General features: G+C 39.1%; 1 protein-coding gene across 3 annotated transcripts in view; it reads right to left on the bottom strand.

Annotated features, from left to right (window-relative positions):
- Positions 1 to 610: 610 nt before the first annotated feature.
- The window catches only part of LOC118419150 (cGMP-dependent 3',5'-cyclic phosphodiesterase-like), a 32,699-nt gene continuing 11,635 nt past the window's right edge, over positions 611 to 21,674 (bottom strand). The window contains exons 6-28 of one of the 3 annotated variants that reach the window (XM_035825461.1): positions 18,314 to 18,382; positions 17,865 to 18,007; positions 17,150 to 17,301; positions 16,067 to 16,130; positions 15,563 to 15,644; positions 13,920 to 13,982; positions 12,331 to 12,391; positions 12,071 to 12,152; positions 11,755 to 11,792; positions 11,207 to 11,248; positions 10,672 to 10,710; positions 9,654 to 9,727; positions 9,205 to 9,282; positions 8,375 to 8,497; positions 7,555 to 7,625; positions 7,173 to 7,295; positions 6,568 to 6,655; positions 5,982 to 6,029; positions 5,629 to 5,703; positions 4,996 to 5,095; positions 4,466 to 4,578; positions 3,633 to 3,778; positions 611 to 2,876 (exon numbers count right to left, since the gene is read on the bottom strand). In XM_035825461.1, the coding sequence (XP_035681354.1) occupies positions 2,675 to 2,876; positions 3,633 to 3,778; positions 4,466 to 4,578; positions 4,996 to 5,095; positions 5,629 to 5,703; positions 5,982 to 6,029; positions 6,568 to 6,655; positions 7,173 to 7,295; positions 7,555 to 7,625; positions 8,375 to 8,497; positions 9,205 to 9,282; positions 9,654 to 9,727; positions 10,672 to 10,710; positions 11,207 to 11,248; positions 11,755 to 11,792; positions 12,071 to 12,152; positions 12,331 to 12,391; positions 13,920 to 13,982; positions 15,563 to 15,644; positions 16,067 to 16,130; positions 17,150 to 17,301; positions 17,865 to 18,007; positions 18,314 to 18,382 (2,076 nt within the window). In that variant the 3' untranslated portion in view covers positions 611 to 2,674. The remainder of the gene's footprint in view (positions 2,877 to 3,632; positions 3,779 to 4,465; positions 4,579 to 4,995; positions 5,096 to 5,628; positions 5,704 to 5,981; positions 6,030 to 6,567; positions 6,656 to 7,172; positions 7,296 to 7,554; positions 7,626 to 8,374; positions 8,498 to 9,204; positions 9,283 to 9,653; positions 9,728 to 10,671; positions 10,711 to 11,206; positions 11,249 to 11,754; positions 11,793 to 12,070; positions 12,153 to 12,330; positions 12,392 to 13,919; positions 13,983 to 15,562; positions 15,645 to 16,066; positions 16,131 to 17,149; positions 17,302 to 17,864; positions 18,008 to 18,313; positions 18,383 to 21,674) is intronic. The other 2 variants (XM_035825463.1, XM_035825462.1) reach the window with 2 other exon arrangements.

Raw genomic sequence — 21,674 nt, 5'->3', positions numbered from 1 at the left:
GAAGATGTGAGCTAGATCTAGAGTATCACCTATGTGATGAATTGGGGTCTCAGTCAATGAAACACTACCACGCAAGTTTTTACAGTTTAAGTTAAATCAAAACAAGCAGAGGCCTGTGTGATCCTGTGGCTGTGTCCGGCCGTGTCGGCGGCTCCGCCCGCCAGGCTTCCCGTGCAGTTCTATACAGGGCACGGTTCCGGGTACAGCCCAACTCTTCTGTAGCTGATTCAAAACAGTTTCCAACAGCATTAACCGTCTTTGAACATATCAAATAGCCGAGAACAACCAACAGCAACGTTAACGTTACATGCGCCACACACCATGGTGCTGACACAATGGTTAACAGGTCGACTCCTTTGTTAAAATTTGTCTGAATCGATTTGATGAAGAACTTATTGTTACTATACCAACACCCTACAGCATATCCAAACCTTAACACATTGAGGTTGGGCCGTGTTAACTGGACCAAGTTGGTAAAGGGCCAATTTGCACCCTATTGTCCAGGGTATACCAATACAGACCTTTTGTCCAGGGTATAACGACCATTACACAGACCTAGTGCTATACTAAGTCAGGAGTTACAACAACCAAATGACACCAGCCAGAGTCAGACCATGCTCCCCATGGAGGTAGAATGAGTTGTATTTGTATATGCAAGAAATACACACTAAGTTGGAATGGTCAAGAGCTTTGCAATATGGCATGTGCAAATGTCAATCAACGTAATAGGCTACAAATACAAAGCTCTGCAGAGGACACAAGATAATATACTGTTTTTCTTTTACATTAACATAAGCTCTACAGCAAAGCAAAACAATTTAAAATGCAACACACTTAGCCTTACACATTTGTACAGGTAAAAACTATAAATCAATGCATGTGACACCACTTTAATATCTATTGTCTACACAGGATCTATATAAAAGATGATCTTAGTTTGGTACCCTGGGTATGATATATGTTCATATGACATCAAAATTCCTGACAGTGACTTGAAATGGTACATGTGTACAAACAATCCTGTTATGAATTCTTTTCCAAAAACAGAAAAACATTGCAAGTGTATTGGATATTTGAGATCTAAGCTTGTTACTTTTTCCATTCTGTATTTCCAGTTGTACTCAGACTATACTCTTGAAAAGGACCTGTTATAACACATCTGAAATATCACATTTGCTTCCCAATTGCATAAAAAAATTCCTATTTTAGCAAGGTTGCTTTTCATGTTTGTCTACGTAAAATGTAAATACATGTATTTGTACTAGAAAGATGTGAACTAGTCACACTAACGTTACATGTATGGTTGGACAAAGTAATATGCATGGCAAGAGATGGCTGACATCTGTGAAGCTTATTCACTGCTGGTACAGTGTAGTCAGCTTTGAACACTTTACTTTCAGGATGCTACAGTACAGGGAACTTCTTCCAAATTGGTGTTACTATGTTGAAGATAAACACGCCTTGTGTTGGCTAGGTTTTTTCCATATCTTTGCATTGATAAAACAGTATAGTAAAAGCAATAGGTGATTGGCAAGTGCAAAGAAAAGTACAGTAGAGTTACTGTTTTTGAGCTGCACTCAGACCTTGCACCAGAAAAGGGGGACATATAGATGATCTAGCAGCAGAAAAATAACACTGTAATGCAGAGTCTAGCATTTCACAGCAAATACGGCATCTCTATATAGCTAATCATTAACTTACCCTCCACCCTTCACCTGTATTCACAGCATGTGCTCATGTAAAAACACTTGTAAGTTAAAACTGCAGTCAGGAAATCCATGTCTCATTCATCTTTGTAATGTGTTCAAGTACAAATATCTCCTCAGCTGAACTTTTAACTGGTAGAAAAAAAAGAATAATCATTCCTTCGTGGTTTGTGTTAATAAGAGCAAAGGGCAAACATCAAATCTTCATTGGAATCCAAAGGTGATACTACATACAAGACAACAGATAAAATGGACCAAACTTTTTACAGGGTGAGAAAATGTTCAGTTCTAAGACAAGTTGTAGTTCAATGTACATTGTAGTGTGTACGTACAAGAGTGCTTTTTTAAAAGCTAAATCTATAAAAGCTGTGAAATATGACAGAACCATATCTATGTACAACATTGACAGCATTAACTGCTAAGATCACACCAGTTGATTTCCATGGTTCTGCGACACAATCTCTTGGACATTGTGAGACGGGAGAAAAACTTGAATAGGCCTGAATTCACTCCCAACAACTGATTGTACTTTGGTTAAGACCTTCCCCCAAAACTAAGTTTTCCAGTCAATCTTCCAGTTTAGCATTGTTTTTTAATATATTCTAACCAAGGAAATGAATTGGTGTGGGTTACATATTGTACTTACACGAGGCAGAGAACACAACAGCATGATCTGACACTCACCACTGTTTATTTTAATCATGTACAACCTGTGACATCTAGTTACCACGTCTGGAGCATTGGAACATTCAATATTTCCCACTGACTATTTACACATTGTACACACGTGCTTACATTTTGCAGAGCTGGTATAAAAATGATATTATATCCTTTCGCCTTGCTGGCACAACTTGTTGGTATTAAAGCTCCATTAGCTCAGCTCCCACCAAAAGTACTCTTACTATCTCCACTTGTATAAAAGTAATAGGATATGTATGAATCTATACGTCAAACAAGAATCATGCCTGTCATTGGTTATCCTTGCCCCCCTCCCCATTGTTGACGAGACTGTTGCTATCATCCTCGTCAAGCATTTTGAAGAAGTCGAAGGAGTTGCCGTGGGTGATGGGCTTGCGCTTGGCAGTCTCTCGTATTTGCATCCAGGTGTCGCGGTTCGCCTTGACGGCTTCGAATACACACTCTGATCCTGGCAGTAGATCTCCCAGGATCCTATGGGGTTGAGTGAGTAACAGTTAGGCTTCAAAAGTGCTTCAGATCATATTTACATGTACATCCACCATTCAGAATACAGTGAGGTTGGGTGCAGTTTATATGGAATCATACAAAGTTCTGTCATCAGCACCATGTCTGTCCAACTTTGATTCTGTCCTGTTTTGTTCTGTGCAATATTGACATGCTAAAGTCCAATCTTTCCTTCATCTACAAATGAAGCTGACTCAATCTCACCAGTCCCAAATTCAAATGGAGGTTGTGCTTTCACTCAATGGTTGTGTTATTCTATGTTGACCTCTGATCACTTCCCCATTCACCTTAAATTACTTCAGTCGATTTTGTTAAATTTTCTGTTTACAAATTGTGTTTAAGGTTTTTCGTTCCTTACATTTCATTTCATTGAATACATGTTAGTATTGTACAGATGGAAGTGAAAGTGAAACGATATGTAATGATAATATAATAGATCCAAATAAAATAAACAAACAAAATTCAGAGAATTCAAACCTGTGGAAACCTGTCCCTACAACCCCGACCCTACTGACCTGTAGAGAGGCATGGCACCCCCACCCTACTGACCTGTAGAGAGGCATGGCACCCCCCACCCTACTGACCTGTAGAGAGGCGTGGTACCCCCCACCCTACTGACCTGTAGAGAGGCATGGCACCCCCCACCCTACTGACCTGTAGAGAGGCATGGCACCCCCCACCCTACTGACCTGTAGAGAGGCATGGCAACCCCACCCTACTGACCTGTAGAGAGGCATGGCAATGTTCTCCAGGAAGCTGATCTGCAGGTCAGGAATGAAGGCCTTCTCCCTGTCCATCATCTCATGGGGTCGGTACCCCATGGACTTCTCCAGGTCACCCTGACGGAAGAACTCCTGGTAGATCAGCTCCTGTCAGTCATGAAGAATGAATGATAACGTCAGTTCTAAAACACTCCAACAGGTGTCAGAGCAGCTCTAGATCTACAGACAGTTGAACTGGAATAGCTTGTGGAACAGACTAGTGCAGACTTCTGCAGATCACAAAACTGCTTGCATCACAGAGGCTGGTACATCATCCAAACACAATCAAACATGCTTAGCATATATGGTCAATGCACATTCAAATGTAGACAGAAATGACATAAGTCTAAGATGGCCATAGGACATTCTAAGACATAACACATCTTATAAAACAGTCTAAGACATAAGACATCTAATGCAAGCAGTTTTTGTGCTCCATGGAAGTACAAACTGGTCCCTTGTCCATATGACATAAAAATTTCACCATGCTGAAGTATTCAGATGTAGACATTGCAGGGCTGTCTCCAGCTTTACTTATTTTTCGTGCTCATTGTTCGGGAGCCCATGTTGTTAATTTTCATTCTTAAATCTGTCATTTTAGGATAATACATTTTCATCTATGTCATGCCATGAAGTTCAGATATTTTTGGACTGTAATGATTTTTTTTCTATCCCAACCACCAAATTTCCACCCTTTGATGGAGGGAAGGCTCTTGGAGACACCACTGGAACATTGAAATCATCTTTCAACCTCTCAAGAACTTTTGAAACCCTGGCTGCAGAGTGGAAACTCACCGCTATTTTCTTTGTGGTTCCCCAGCCCTTGGTCTGGTCCGACAGGTCACATGAGGTCATGAGTAGACATGTCAGGAGTGTGTGACACCTGGGGTTGGACTTGTCATAGCCCTCTGCAAAAGAAGTCAGATTTATCTTCATATTGTTCCCATTTGTCATACAGAAGCTAACAATTGTAGCACTTCAGAATAAGCTAAACAAAACAATTAGGTACCATGTGGGGATAGCTACTACATAACTACAAAACATTGATTTTGGGTTCAAGTCCATGTCTCATCTCAATGAAAAGCAGCATGCAGCCCAATTTCAGCTTTTCATGAATAAAGAAAAGTTCAAACAAACCAACAAACAAAATACAATATATTATGTGTAAAGTCACTAGCCTGAGTGCTACTTTCAGGGTGTACTTAAAAGCTAAAAATGCTAGCACCCAGACTACAATGTTACATGTCCAGAATGACTGGGTCAGAAGTCCAATTTCTTGTGTTGGAGAACTGTTTAACAAACTGTGTGAACCAACATAACCTGACCTTTAGCCATAGCCTCCAGGTCCTTGACAGCAGACAGGTGATGTGCAAGGTCTGTAGCCAGGATGATCTCCTGGAGCAAGTCCAGCGCTTGTTCATAGTCCTGAAACAAGAAATCGGACGCACATAAGCATGGAAAAAATGTTTCCTGTTTCAGTCCTGAAAAATTAAAGTCTTGTAATTTTCTTAGGCTGGCCAAAACTCTAGTGTGACATACTGCAATACCAATGAACAAAGTAAACTGAAATGCATGAGGACAGCAAGTGTCTTTCAATGTCAAACTTGAACACTGTGCATAATAGATACATTTATCCTTCATTATATAGGACAAGCAGTGTTTTTTCTTCAATAAGAAGCACGTTGAATAAGAATAAACTGGAAGCTATGTGACTCCACTGCCCACCCAAATAAAGTCTAGGGTCAGCTGGTTTTTCTAGGGGTAGGTAGGGAAACAAGAAACACAACATTTTTCCCTAGGCCTCACTGCAATGCCATGCTTTCTAAATTCCATTTCAGGAAACCTGTCTAAACATTGCAGTAGATTTCTGAAATGCTCTTTATTTTTATCCACTCTCTACCTTTCTGGTTTATCTAAAATTGTCAAGTTTCAACAAATATCGTAGCATATTGCCTTACCCTTTTATTGAGGTTTTCAAAAATGTTGCATCCCTCAGTGTTTAAGATACACATGGCTTGGGCAAAGTGATGTCTCTGGAAGTAGAACGATAAGAAGATTAAATCCAGTCACATAATGGCTATAACATAGCAAATGCAATGGTTTGAAATTTCCCTACAATATGCTCTTATATTATATGTTTCAGGTTCTATTCTATTCTATCCAATGAATTAAATGAGTAAAAAATCATTTCCTTAACAATGTGTGGAAATGGGAACAGTTGATTCTTTTCACTTCATGGCTACCACATAACAAGACCTGAAGGTCACTTCACTCCAGGGTTATGGTTACATTGTAACATTTGGGTACAAACCTCCAAAACAGAGCCTTCTGAGCTGTACAGAGCTGCAAGGACTGATTTCTGAGAAACAGGAAACAGAAGCACAACGTATGTCATACGAAGGACATCTTTGGTCATACAGTTATCATCAACATACAGCTAAGACATGAACAATCATCTTACAGTGTAAAAGTTTGGGTCACTCTTGTTTATTTCTTTTCCATATCAATGCACTGCTAGTAGTCCCCTTCTATTTTGTACATAATTTGCTTGTAGTATGTTTTTAATTGATTGAGAATTTTTAACAAACTACAGTCAAACCTGCCAAAGACGACCACCTGGGGGACCAGGCAAAAGCGGTCGATTTGGTCAGGTGGTCGCTGAGAAGAGTATCAACTCACAACATGTCCGATGCATAGTATAAATGGTTTCCGTTGTGTTTAATATCAAATACAACACGCACACGTATGCAAAAACGTAACTAAGCCTGGTGAATTGACAGTTTGTGTAGGGGTTCTGATACAAAACAAACACAGGATTGATATAACTTATTTTTGTTTGTTAAGAATGCCATATACCTCTACCTCACCCCTACAGTTTTGTGGAACATTCCACTTACTGAGGAAACCTGGAAGGCATTGTTGGTTCCTCTGTGGTCCAGGTCATGGCACAAACATGCCACAAACAGTGCAAACAGCTCAACGTCTCTGGGGAGAAACAGGGAAAATGTGGCCCATGAAAACACAGGTGGAACTATTGTGTGTAATCTCACTAGAAGAAACTCACCTAGACATAAATCTGAACATTTCTCAATGATTTATTACAGGTTTCAATCACTCATACATCATGTATCCTTACAATGGAAACTAAAGTCAGCATAGACAAGTTTCAATGGGTCAATGTGTATTAGCAAGGTGAGGGGCACACTACAAAAAATTATCTTTCTTGTTTCTTCTTAACATACACATAAAGAACTTCTTAAAACAAGAGAACTTTCTATATCTACTTCTTACAACATTTTTTTCAAAAAATCAAGATTCTTCTTCTTACAAGATTCTACTTCCAGAATGTTATTCTTGTAGTAAGTTTTTTTTCTAAATGCAGATGTTTGCAAATATCCTCTAAACATCACAAGCATAACTTAGGTTCATCCAACATTGTATCTGGCTGTCTAAGGGTTACACACAGTAAACATAGGATACCAGAAGAGGTGTATAGACTCACGTCAGGAGCTGGTCGATGCGTAGGTTCTTGTAGAGCAGGTAGCAGAAGTGAGAGACAGAGAAGGCATGGTACCAGTTGTGATACGGAGGGTCACGGTAACCCTTCTTCACCATGAGGACAAACCTACACAAACAAAGAGACATGCCATGAAGCACAGCAATAGCATGTGAAGTAATTGGTGTATCCATGAGTTTCTTGCAAATGTTACTAAATGTATTGCTGATATCTTACAATGCACACAAAAAATTCCCAAAACAGAGATGTCCGGTTCTCTCTTCGTGCAGTGCAGATGTACATAACGGCTTATTAAAAACATAGGATTGGTTAATGATGCAATGTTTCTTCTATGATGATTTATTGCTTATTGATAAGTTCTGCTTACTTGACAAGGGTTTCCTTGTGGATCCTCCACCTGTTGATCATCCCCATGTCCTCAAACATGGCAAGACAGCACTGGGGAAGCAAGCAACGGGATCAGGACATGTCAGTGTTTATTGGGGAAACAATTCCACTCTTACAGGAGATGGACATACAATACATAAATAATGTAGAATTGTACAATACACAGATAACATGAAACAACAAACAAATGGAATAATTTCAAACTACCTGCCAGAACATACAGCTGGGGAAAAAACTTACTCTAAGTATTAAAAAAAATAGACAGTAAAAAGCAGTTGTTTTTTCAGCACCTTGGACAAGGCAAACATATTCATTATATAACAAAATTACCGACATGGAGATACAGTCAAAATAGACCTACATGTAGGTAACTCACTCAATCTGATTGCTAAAAGAGCTTTCTTTCCCTCTAATCTGATCCTCATTATCCATAAGGTTAGGTTTGGAACACACCACTGTCAGCCACACAGTTCAGTTTCAACTAGAAAATGCTTCTAGCCACAGAAGCAACTAAAAACTTGAATGGAGCTGAATGTTGAAACACAACACCTCAGAAAATGATATCACATACCTAAGTATTGGACATTCATATGGTGTTTGAATAACAATTTTCTACAAGTTTCCTGTCAATAAGGAGTGTAAAGAAACTTCAGTACCATTGTTTGTTTGTTTGTTTGTATCTTTTTTTTAGATGTAATTATATGGTCTGCTGTAAGTCTTACAAGGGCCTGACTAGGAAGCAGGGACTATATAGGTAGTGAGCAACCTTGTAAAGGAAACAAAAATGAGTGCACAAATACCAGAGTGGTTTGGTCATCAAGTATGACTCTGGGAGTGAAGCTGAAGAGGGAGACCTCTGGGTGGATGCTGGTTATCTGTGGGATCTTGTCGACTATCAGCCGGTCTGTTTCATCCTCGTTTACCTGTCAGGAGAAAATCACTCATTTTTGTCATGCCCTTCTTGTTGTGACATACTGTAAACCTTGAAATATGGGTTCTGTCCTTGAGTTTTTCCTGAATTTGTGAAATTTTTATGTGTATTCAGATTTTAATGGAATTATGCCTGTAACTAAGTGTAAGTAATACGTAATTCAGCCACCCCGGCTGTGATGTATTTACAAATAAACCATTCATCATCATCATTTGTGACACCAGAAATATATGCTGTCCAATGTTAGAATTGTTTCAACTGAAATATAAAATGCCGCAAAAAAATCTATTTCTCTTTCTTCCACAAAATATGTGAAAATAAATCAATTTAAAGTAGGGTTGAACATTGAAGTCCATGTGTTGCAAGTTGTACATTGTAAGAAATTGGTTCTGAGTTCTGAGAATGTCAATGTCAAAATTTCACAGTAAGTTCAAGTGATGGATTTGTCGTAATTCAAAATCTACAAAGTCAGTGACAGTTACTAAATATATGGTCATTCAGCATGATATAACATTCTGTTGCCATTTCATGTGCCTGTGAAGCTGGTGTGTTTAATACACTGCAGGGCAGTTATGCCGGCTATACAGATACACTGATACACATTTCAACAGAGAATCTGTTGATTTAAAAACCATGCATGACAAAGAAATCATTTTGTCAGGAAACAACACAGGCCTGTATGCAAGAAGTAGCACAAACCTTCATATGATACATCATTAGTTCGTTGGACAGCTTGCTGCGATGTTGGGCGTCTGCAACTTTCTTATACAGCAAGGACTGTGGTGGGAGGGGGGCATAGTGAAACCATTACCAAAGACAGGGTACCGGGGGTATCTCTGGAGTCTACAATAGATGGCTGATCAATCAAGAACTAGGCATACAAAATTGATTTAGGAAAGTTATAAAATACAATAGCCTTTTTAGGCCGTAGGGGTAGTGGATTGTTACCCATTGTCTAGAGCATGGAAAACAGATACCATCCCTCTCCTTTGACTGGCCTTTACCTACCGAATCAAACTCAGGTACTCATTTTTACACCTGGATGGAGTAGTGAAGCAAAGTCATATAAAGTGCCTTTTCCAAGTCCGCAATGTGTAGCCAAAACATGATTGACAATCTCCAACACTATTCAAGAAAACGGTACTCACATGAACAAGGCTGATTCCGCAGTAAATAGAGAAGGCTTGTGCAAGCTCCTCGTCGTAAGTGGAGAAACATGGTCCTATGGCAACACAATATCGATAGTTAGTAGCAGCTGCAACAATATCACACCCCACTTAATTTTGAAGATTATGGTGCAATTTGAAAAAAAATATGCGTAAGAGAACCCGACTAAGAATCAATTTCACAGTTGCTGTACGTTAATGTACATTACATTGCCCCACAAATCCCCCCAGGTATGCACACTTCACCTACAGGCTAAAGAGGAATTGTCAGCAATGTACCACCACAGGAGCAGGATTTTACATTGATCCGGCAGGTGAACTTATCAGGTTGCACTAGAAACCAGGCACATGCACAACACATAATGTAACACCATGGCCGACAGGAAGAATTAAGATTTCCTGATAAGGCCAAGCTATTGCGATTATATGGACATCCGCACGTACGTTCAATTTTCGTCCCTTCCTATAGAAAGTTTGTGATCATTTTACTGTAAATCACACAAAGAAACTGCAAATATATGCTGTAAAGTTCAAAAAGATTATCGGAAAATGGATACTAATATCATTAAAGCCCTTTTTTCCTGTCATAATTTCCGAGTCATGTGTATCAACCCAACTAAGCTAAAAGTATTTCGAGCCCTGAGATGAAACATGATCTAGAAGTTACTGTTTGGTACATGTCCATCTGCTTTGTGTGTTTCTGAGTCACCCGTTCAATCTTCCTGACCAATTGATTTCATAATGAAGGGAAAAATTTTTCTTGTTTGTTTTTATCAACACGCTCAGATCAGTTTTGGAGTGCTAAGAGGATGTGATCCATACAATGAATCAGTATGGCCACATTTTCCCATCTACTGCTCATGAAGCAGCCTTCTGGGAAACATGTCAGCCTTGAAGTGCCTCAAACATAACTTGTTTATATCAGATCACACTGTCAACAGAACATTTGCACACATGGAACCATACACAAGGGTCAGTGCAAAAAACAAATCCAACATACCATTAATTTTATTGCATAGTTCTGCCACACCGACAATTTCTGGAAAAGAAAGATCATCACATTAGTGGGACATCATATTAAACATTCAGTTCTCACATGTTTGTCTCACATGTTCTGAGAAACTGAGTACAGGATATCACACATCAGACCAAGAACACTACCAGTAGTGCGAGACAGTGTGCCTATCTAACAAGCATATGTAGAGACATTGTGGTTATAGAGGACCTACCAACACTTATTTTGGCACACGTTTTTCTTTCCTGATGACTCACGGACCAAAAGGTTTTGAGTGAGTGAGCAAGTAGTTTAGAATAAAAAAAATTATCTTTGGACACAGCTAGAAAGGTACTAGATTGTAATTTGTAGAGACACCATAAGCAAACAAATCTAGAGCTATTGACAGTTTATAGCACCCATTCTAAAATGGCAAACTTCAAATTTGAAGACTGGGACTCTAGAAGGAGTTGGAGTTCAGCTAGTGTCTCCACACACTGCACCACTTCCTACAGTAGGACTTGGTGAAATCAACACTAACCTTCGTTGTCCCCCATGAGAAAACTGCCTATTACATCAGAGTCTATGGTCATTGTGAAAGCCATGAACAAAAGGAGAGCACACTTCAGCAAACAAAAATCAGACACCTTTCTTCTCAAAGGGGTGGGGATTGAAAATGAAATAAAAAGGACCCAACACAAGAGGAATGTAACTTGTATACATGTAGGTCATTTTGGGAGATGACTGGTGTTGGGCTAGGGTTGGCAAAAGGGATTGTTGGGAGATCAAATAGAACATGGTAAAAGACATGGGCACATCTGGTCTAAAAGCTACAGGACGACACTCTATTAACCAATGAACAATCTAAGGGGTCAGCAATGATCTTAATATCAAGACTGTCCTTCAACAGGTACATGTATTCCTTATATCTGCCAGTACCAGGTTTCTTAGAAAAACACTTACCCAAATGCCTTCTGACAATGATGAATAGAATAACAAGCTTAAGTTCAAACTTATAGATAGTTACATATCAGTGAGTTTCTGAACCTATCCCTTGTGAATTATATGAGAGAAGATGTCCTTCCATACCGTGTCCTTCGTTCTTGATCGGGAAGCAGAGTATATTCCTGGGAAAAAGATACAAACATTTGTAAGACACACTGTGTTGTACTTAAATATCCCCTTTAACATCCCCTTTAACACTTCTTACCGACAATAGTTTAATTGCAAAGCCAATTGCCACCGTATTTCATGCAATTATCCGTGTGGTGCGACAATGCGAAGTTATCCAGCTGGACTGCACAAGTTTGGGATTCTGTGCAATTAAGTGTGCGGTAATCTGTGATCTGTATGTGCGTTTCTATAGTTTTGCATACTGGTGACACCTGTACTTTCTCTGTCATACCTTGTTCTGAAACCAGTGCTGTGGTCCACTCCACTGTAGAACAGCGGGTGGGAGTACGCATCCTTGATGTTTAGAATCTCGCCTGGTAAAAGAACAATCATGTAAAAATTAATTCAACAGACGGCTGCAATATGGCTAAAACTAGACCACTTTTCACACTTAAGAAATAAGACCCGCAAACACATTCATCAATACTGACGTCCAACCGCTTTACTACATTTATTCAAAGATGACCAACACAGTACTGCATCTCAACTCACCAGTAGTTGCTACATGCCCAGCTATCCCCTGATCAATGGGTATCCTCAGCTCATTCATGTTCTGGGAAATAGAGACATAAGGAAGGTATGTTACCATTATCATCTTATACATGTACTGGAGTCTACAGATTATGTTGTTCACATTATATAGCCAACATCATTAAGTCATTTGCCCTCCACCTCTAAATCATACAAAGCTGAGCAGTAAAATCTACTGAGAATGGCAAGAAATGCATGTTGATATTGAGAATAAATGCATGTTTCACTTCTTCTAGCCTAAGAACTGTGCAATAGTGAAGGAAAGAAAAGGTTAGTACAGAAATTTCTTGACGCCTACTGGTACTGTATTTAAGTGATACAATGTACAATACAATTGTACATTGTATACAATTGTATACAATAGTGATAAAATGTATACAATCAATCATATCTACATGTACAAAGGATTGAAAGAACATAGAATTAAACATTGGTAAGAAAATCTTGACACTAGAGAACAGACAAAAAAGCATTTGGGTGGATCACAAATTCAAATTCAGGTCAAGGTCCGGACATGATTCTCTGGACCCGAACCAGACCTGGACCTGAATTTTCTGTACCGGTACCCACCCCTACCTGTAATCCATAATGTCAATGTCAAGTTGTCAATACAATTGTATTTTTGGAATCAGAAAAAATATTATCTGCAGAACCAGGGCATTCTACTCTAGAGTTGAGTATGCCTTTTAACAAACATTGGTTCAGCTTCATTTGTCTTCATTCATTAATAAGATAATAATCTGGATCAGAGAAGGCAGAGATTGTTGTTAGTACAAAGGAGGGAGGGAGCAGCGTGGATGTTTTAGTACAGTAATGTGTGAGGTGGTGGCAAAGTCAGGTCTGGGTTAGGGGTGACCTTATTATAGAGGCATCCATGCCAAAACGTAAGGGTTGAGAGGAAAACTGAAGAGAAATTACTGGAATTTTCTAATGTCTGTTTGTGTTTTCTTTTTGTTTTAATCTATTTGAAAATCAGAATTCAAAATACTTTTTTTTAGTTAGGCTGTGTTCAGTGTCATTGCATTTTGTCTTGCTGATCATTGCATGTATTCTTTCAGAATCTCTATTTTGTATTGTCAGCTTTAATATTTGAAAAACAAATCAGTGTGACTGACTGACAAGTTTTGCTTAAACTATTCCAGCACCAAATGCATATAAATGGTAAAAAAATGATCTATTCATTGACTTCTTTCAGTACATGTATTATTAAAAATGCAATCAACTTTTTAGTGTCCAAAATTAGAGAGGCACTCCAACCAAATATGCAATTATAGTTTCCAATGTACAAAAATTTAATGTATTGATACTGTGAAAAAAAACATTAAGGCGATGATAAGAACAGCTTGTGCTTGAAACAGAACAAGTAATGTCATAGCAATGTTTCCTATTTGCTTTTGTACAAGAGCTTAAGAAAGGAGATAGACCAAAAGACAGGATGATTTCCAGCACCCAGAAAGATGAAGACCCTTTTCACACAAGCTGCAGCGTTATGCCAGAGCAAGCAGAGCAGGTTGAAGTTGTTGTCCTTTTTGTTTTTTCTGCGGACTCACCATTACTCGAACATCAGACAACCTCCTGTGATTGGGTCCAAGCTCCTGCCTAAGCTTTTCCAGCTGGGTTGGGGGAGGGAGAGGGTTGGGTGAGTAGGGTCCTTAGTGCTGCATTAGGGGAAGCCCTGCACAGCGAGCCTTTAGTACATAGCGTGGGGTGGAGCGCAAACAGCACCGCGTACCACAGTAGCAAACCAACATGTGTCACACACACCCCTATTGTTTCAAAGTGCTGGTAAGTGATGAAGATCTATAGTAAAGTGACATCATCATCATTAATGTGACAGTACTACATAATGTTTGCTACAAATGAAACAATTCAACCATAATATCAGTATGGATTGATGGTGATAACAAAATGTCAACTCCCTTACGCCCAAAACAGTGCTATCACACTACATGTGGAAGTACTACATAACTGTAAAAATAGCATTGTGTTAGGTGAGAACTATTATTAACAGTTTGTGACAAAAATCATATCTACTACATGTACTTAAAATCAAGTTTATTTTACTGTTTAAGACTGCCATTATAGTGAAAAAGACCCTACCTAGTATTAAGAACACTATAATCTAGAGGCTCATACAAAACATGATAAACTGAATTGAAATAGCAGTTCAACTCATTAATGTGAAGAAAACATTTTGTTTGATTTATTCAACACCATTCAGCTTTTAGAATCTGGGAATACAGTAAAGCATTCTTGAAATATGATTGGAAAGATTCCTCCAATGCACTTGCTAAAATACCTTTGTACAAAGGTACAAGTCAAAATAACATCAGGTGATCTACAATGGTGCATGAAGTTCCCAAAAGAAACAAATATTCAGGCAGCTACTAAATTCAGCACATTGTTCATTGCAAAAAAAAAAAGAAAATCAGGACCAAAACCTACTCATTCCAGATGGCACCATAACAAATTTTTGAAACACATCAATTATGGAAAGAATGTAAGAATTGTATCCTTGTTATAAAAAGACACACATGGTGTGTTGTTGCTAGGCGTGTCTGAAGCGACAGGTGTGCTGTTGCTAGGCTACAGGTGTACCACACAACACAACATCTGTGCTCTTACCTGAGCCTGAAAGGATGGGACAGAGCATGCAAAGAGACAGGCTGTCAGATTTAACATGCAGGGCAACACTATGGAGCATGCTACCACATTCTCAAGTACATAACATTTCATAGAAAAAAGTCTGTCTCCAAACAAAATAGCCTGCCTTGCATCAGGATAAAATAGCAGGACATGATTTATAACAGAGATAGATTTGTGTAAGAAAAACTGATAGTAAGAAAAACTCCTGAATCAGATATCAATTGATACATATCATCTGAGAGAAAGGTGGCTTTCAAATTTAAAGACAAATATAAACTTTATCTCCATTTTTCATCAAGGTACATGTAATAACAACTATTTGCAACAGACTGTACAATTCAGAAATTTTGCAGTTGAATCCTATCATATATTTCAGGAATCAGATACAAAATACAACCTAAAATATGTGTCATGATGCTGGTATCAACAGTGTGTTTATGCATTGAGTGGTTATGTATAATTTGTTATCCCGTGGCCATGCTAAGTTCAACAGGTTTTATCATCAGAGGTTACATACAGATCCCAGAAGCTGTCCATCCACTCTTACCTCACTCTCATCTGCTACCACTCCATCAAACACCTTGGCAACCAGCTCCCTCCTGCCCTTATCCACCAGGAACAGGGAACATCTAAGATAACAAAACAGACATTTGCATATCATTTTACAATTTTAAACTCTATATCTGCACACAAAATAAAGAGCTTACCAACAACCTTTCCATCAGTCCTCTGGAAGTTTCACCAACCTTTGCTCGACCAAGATGGGGGCCGATACCAACTTCCAAGCACCTTTGACCCTTTGCTGACATCACACTGGATGTGTGACTTAGGCTTCGGGTCATTTAAACTTGAGAAGGATGAGAGGACTGATCAAAAGCTTGTTGCTAAGTGCTTTATTTTGTGTACGGATATAAAGAGTTTAAAATTGTAACATAATGTTGACTATTGTCATAGATGAACTTAGTACATTCAAATACATTTGCATACTCTGTCTTCTCTTCATTTGTAACACACAACTTTTGCAATGTCTTTGATAGAGAAGAAAGTATACCTTTCTGCATGTGTTAAGTTGCGGGCCTCTTGCATGATTTCACGCAGTAAAACAGATACATCATCTGAAAAGAGGTAAAAAACAAAAAAAGGTAACAAGTTGTTAACCAAAATGGCATATCTTCCATAGAATAGGTAGAAGAAGCTGACTAAACATGTACGTAATGCAACATTTTGTGCTAAAAGCCTATTTCAACAGGGAGAAGGGTAAAATTGCTTCTCAACTATCAATTTCAAACATACAAATTAAACCAAATGTATACATGTCGCATTTTCTGTTGAAAATCATATAGACTACAATACATGTACTTGTCTTGAAAAAAAATTGAGTACAACAAAATAGTTTTGAGATTACACCAATCTCAGCATTATGTGGACCAAGGTACAATTCCCTTATCATTTTGCAATAGTACTGCAGCTTGTGACTTTGTGAGACTTTTCCAATCTACTGGATGGCATTTCAGCACTAGAGGGTTCAAGCAGGGCCCCTATCATTTTGCCTCAGTACTGCACCTCATGACTTTTTGAGACTGAGGTGGCATCTATTGGATGGCATTTCAGCTCTTAAAGGTTAAACTAGGGCACAACCCAGATATCATTTTGCCTCAGTACTGCAGCTCAATACATTTGAGACTTTCTCAATCTATTGGATGGCATTTCAGCACTAGAACGTTGAACCATGGCACAACTTCCCCTATCATTTAGCCTCAGTACTGCAGCTCAAGACTTTGTGAGACTGTTCTCCATCTATCCGATATCACTTTAGCTCTAGAAGGTTGAACCAAGGCACAACGTCCCCTATCATTTGGCCTCAGTACTGCAGCCCATTACTCTATAAAACTTTCTCCATTTATTGGATGGCATTTCAGCACTAGAGGGTTCAACCAGGACACAACTCTCCCTATCATTTTGCCTCAGTACTGCAGCTTGTGACTTTGTACAACTGTGCCCTATCTATTAGACGGCATTTCAGCACCGTGTCCACTGGAAGTTTGGACTGTGGAAAAACTCCCTCTACCATTTGGTTGTGGTGCAGGTTATGAGTTAGTGTGCATTTGGTACCAGTACAAACAATTCTCATTACCTAAATGTGTGAATAGGTTCTTTGCAATCTGCAGCATGGACTGGGTCTCTAACTTGAGTTTCCTCTCCTTCTGCACAGCCAGCGTGCTGGTCAGGACTGTTGATGTGTAGGTGAAACATGTCCTGATCTGGGACTCATCTGCAGGGCTGAACCTACACAACACAGGAACACTGTGTGTCACTCCCATGGGAGAAAATTACATGTACATGTGCTGGTCAGGACTGTTGATGTGTAGGTGAAACATGTCCTGATCTGGGACTCATCTGCAGGGCTGAACCTACACAACACAGCAACATTGTATGTCACTCCCATGGGAGAAAATTACATGTACATGTGCTGGTCAGGACTGTGGATGTGTAGGTGAAACATGTCCTGATCTGGGACTCATCTGCAGGGCTGAACCTACACAACACAGCAACACTGTATGTCACTTCCATGGGAGAAAATTACATGTACATGTCGCCTGCTACACATTATGAAACAACACTTTTCCCCGCTTCTTTCTCTCTATCCCACTTTTTCCTAGCAGACATACTTCCTACATAAATATCATAACAAATGATACTTACATCTGTATCAAAAATGATTCTATTACTTATGTATTCACTACCCGCTTGCCATGTAACTTTTGTTCACAGCAACAATATGGCTGATCTTGTGATATCTTTTATAAATTTGAGTCCAAAGTCATGAAATATGATCTGGTAAATCTTACTTGGGGCTGTCCCTTTTGTTGAGGACACAGGCAAGTGCCACAATGTTCCCTGCAGCCTTACTCTCCACTGGGACACACAGCATGGATCTGATCTCTCCCAACTGGACATGCAGCACCAGGGACTGCAGCTCCCCCTTGCCTTTCTGGATGGAAGTGCAAAATACAACAGCTATTGAGTTCATCTAATATCATTTCTGTAACCCTACTGCGCTGCACTGTATCAGGTCAGAGTAATTTATCAAATGAGTCACTTTCAGCTATTACTATGACTAATCAATTACACTCATTGTGTCTATTGTTGTATTGTGTCTAATTTCTATTTCTCATTGCTTCCGTACAAATCAATTTTCCTAACTTCATATATATCATTTCTCACATTTCTAAAATTGATCCTTAATACGGTAATGCTTCCTTGCATACAAAATGTCATCTGATGATATTTGACTTACTGAGTCCAAGTCTTCGAATATGACAGGTTTTTTGCTGGTGACCATGTGACCCAGGCAGCTCTGATCAATCTGTGGTGAGAAGCAACTGTGTTATGTTTATTCAAAGACATTTGGTGATGCAATCTGTTGGATAATAGTTACTCTGGAAAAGGGCAAAAGCCACCTCAGGCAGGCCTGAAAAAAAAGCAAAAACAAGACACTTTATCATCACTCAGACCCAAGAAAAACTTTGTGACAGAAATCCCCAATACCTATGTTGGGGCAGCAAAACTTGTAAAACGTGTACAAGAAAATCTTTAACATGTAGTTGCGTAGTCATCCAAACTTATAACTTGACATAAAGCAAAATGTCACAACATGATACCAAATGTAGCATCCAAATGGAAGCTGTTAAGCTGTGCTTAACTTTTCAGCAGTTAAGCTGATGCTAAATATCTATATTAAGAGGCTTAGAGCCCCTAGCTGTGAACTTTCAGGCAAAATCAGTCATGGCAAATAAAACATGAAAACTGAGGGAGGCAATTTCACTGTCCACTGCACAATATAAGATATGGAGGTTGACTGGGTTATGAGTCTGTCACAAGTGATTTCATCAAAATGGTTTTAGATCGTGGAGTTTTAAAGTTCAACCATTACCCAAGCATTAAGTCAATTACTCCCTCAAGAAAATCTCCACAATCTTGAAGTTGACAACTTCTCACGATGGCTATAATACCTTATACTTGGGAGCAGGGGCAAGGCAGGCCAGTCAATTTTTTTAAAGAATGCATCACTTGAAAACATAATAGCTTGATGTTACATCAAAATGACAGAGCACTTTGACTCTTTCCTTTGAAGCTTCTCTAAAGGCATTGTTTTGCTGCTTGTAGCAGGTTCTGTTCGCTGTCGCGATTAAGTGTGCTACACAGTGAGTAAGAGCTATCAACCTGGCATAAAAGCCACTCTAAAATGCACCATAACACTCTTATTCCACTATAATTGCACTCAGCATTCCTTGAGGCTACATGCAATCAATCGCGGATTTGATCTGGAGTGTAAAGCAAGTGGAAAAATTGTTATGTTCCACAAGGTAAGACTGTAGACTGAGTTGAAATCTGATTACATTATGTGCTGGAAGGCAGAGAAACACCTGCAGGGAGTGCACCTTTAGGAGATGAATAGGCTGACTATAATGAAGTTATTTTACCTTTCTTGTCTGCACTCTGTGGGGATGCCTTTGCAAATGTCTGGCTTCAGAGGAACCTTAAAGTGATTGTCCTCACTTAACTGTGGCAGACTCATGCAAACATCACTAATTCTTAAAAGCTTTTTACTGGCTCTTGCCAAAACCAATCTTCCTTACAGCGGCTGCTGAGCGGCTCAGGTTGTCAGGTGGAAAATGCAAGATTCAAGAGTTGCCTTCAGGGTTTCATTATACACTAACCCAGACCTCCATCAAAATGTAAATCTTTGTGTTGCTGCTGGTGATTGCAGCATATACCAAGTACATCTCCTGTTTCCATCAAGTCACATGTTCAGTTTGACCCTCATTGTGTTTTGACAACTGTAGGGCCTCATTTTCTCATAAATGATACAAATTAAATCTTCATTTGCATAATTGACATGTCAAATATTCCTCTCTTTCTAAGTTAACCAGTCACAAGTTTGAAAGTATTACATGTATTATGGAATACAGCAGATTTATAAACTTTCCTTACTAATTATGCAAATAAAATTTAGATCTGCATAATGAGCATAAAATGATGTAAATTATCACTCAAGCTATCTAACACATTAAAAGTCATAAACAATCCATCAAAACCTTGACATTCAGTGTCAAATATTTTCTGCATTATTTTTGCCAATTTTGTATTGATCAATACAACTTGAAAAAGAGCCAGCATGTGTCAAGGCTCGTATGCAGTAGTGCATTAAATGCACTGCCACAGGAGCAATTGCTGTGGGTTGCCATTAATAGCTAGGCTTAAAACAGCAGGGTGCATTCCAGAGACTTTCATATAGTCTTCTCTAAACACTTCTCCCTTTATTTCTTCCTTTCCTTGCACAGAAGTACTGTTCCATAATACCCCTTATCAATGGCAGACACCTTCAGTCCCATGCTGATACGTGCCACCCCTGCTACAAATCTGGCGTCAAAATCATTGTAATTAAAGAACAAAGTGGTGATCTACAATGGACATATCTGCACCATATACAGGGGGATCAGTCTGGAGACAGCTTGTCTCCGACACCGTGGAGAAGCAGACAGCAGGGAGACAGAACACCCACCATGAAATCTTCTCTGAGTGCAAATTTCCTGCAAAAATGGAAAGATTCCCTGTAGGAGAGAAACCCGACCTTTGCAACCTTAAAATCCAACCTGACAAGCCAATCTACCAGGGAAGTTGTCTTGAATAGGAAAATGCTATGTTTGTGCCTCCCTGGCATGGCTGTATACTGCTGCCATATTGGTTAGATTGGGTGAATCCAAACATTACAAGACAAGCATACTCTAGTATGTCAATGGAATGTATGGGGTTGGCCTTAGGTGTCAAATCTTGCAAGAACTCAACACCCTTACTTATATTAAGACAAGGAGGGATTAAAGTGTGCTCGACTGAACATGGGTCATAGCAAAGCTGCATTGCTTTATATAAGAACAAGCATCATGCTTGCTTCACCTCATATGAGGACGACTGCTTAACTCACATACTTACTGAGCAATGAATATATAATACATGTACATGTGTATCCACACACAAACTACTTTGTACACAACAGTGTCACTGCCATAACCATAGGACCAGTTAATACTGTTGCTGACATACAGCATAAAATATGCTCTTAGATATATAACAATTCAAAGACCATGTCAGAGCCAAAGTCTTCTTCAGAAAACTCCTGTTCCTGGAGGACCTTATCTAGATGCACCCCTGCCGCCCATGTCTTACTGTGTTATATCCCCATGATTCCTGTTCCTTGCCAGATTTGTCTTCAGTAAGACCTGGACTCAGCCCCTGACTTAAAGAATGTGCTGACCAAACAGACTGATTAAAGCAGGTCATTTTGAGATGAAGGAAAAGTTGGAGGATTTCAGACTCAAGCAGGCTAAAGTTAAATGAAGAGGCATCTTCTCTGCTACTACCTAATGAACCTTTATGAGCTAAGTACATGTAAAGCAATCAATACAGTATTTAACTTAGGCTGGCTGCTTTTAGACAAAGTGAATATTCATGACATATTACTGCTGAAGTAATCTTGCAAAGAACAGAAACAAATGGAACAAAAGTTAGACTTTGACTATAAAAACAGAGCTTGTTAGAAACACAGTTTTGCAAAGGAAGTTAGTATTTGTCGACCTAGTCAACCTAACCAAGGGCCT

Source organism: Branchiostoma floridae, chromosome 7 (assembly GCF_000003815.2).
Source record: "Branchiostoma floridae strain S238N-H82 chromosome 7, Bfl_VNyyK, whole genome shotgun sequence".
In the NCBI taxonomy this organism is placed as follows: domain Eukaryota; kingdom Metazoa; phylum Chordata; class Leptocardii; order Amphioxiformes; family Branchiostomatidae; genus Branchiostoma; species Branchiostoma floridae.
Note: the sequence above shows the minus strand (reverse complement) of the source record. Positions and strands in the feature narration are given on the sequence as shown.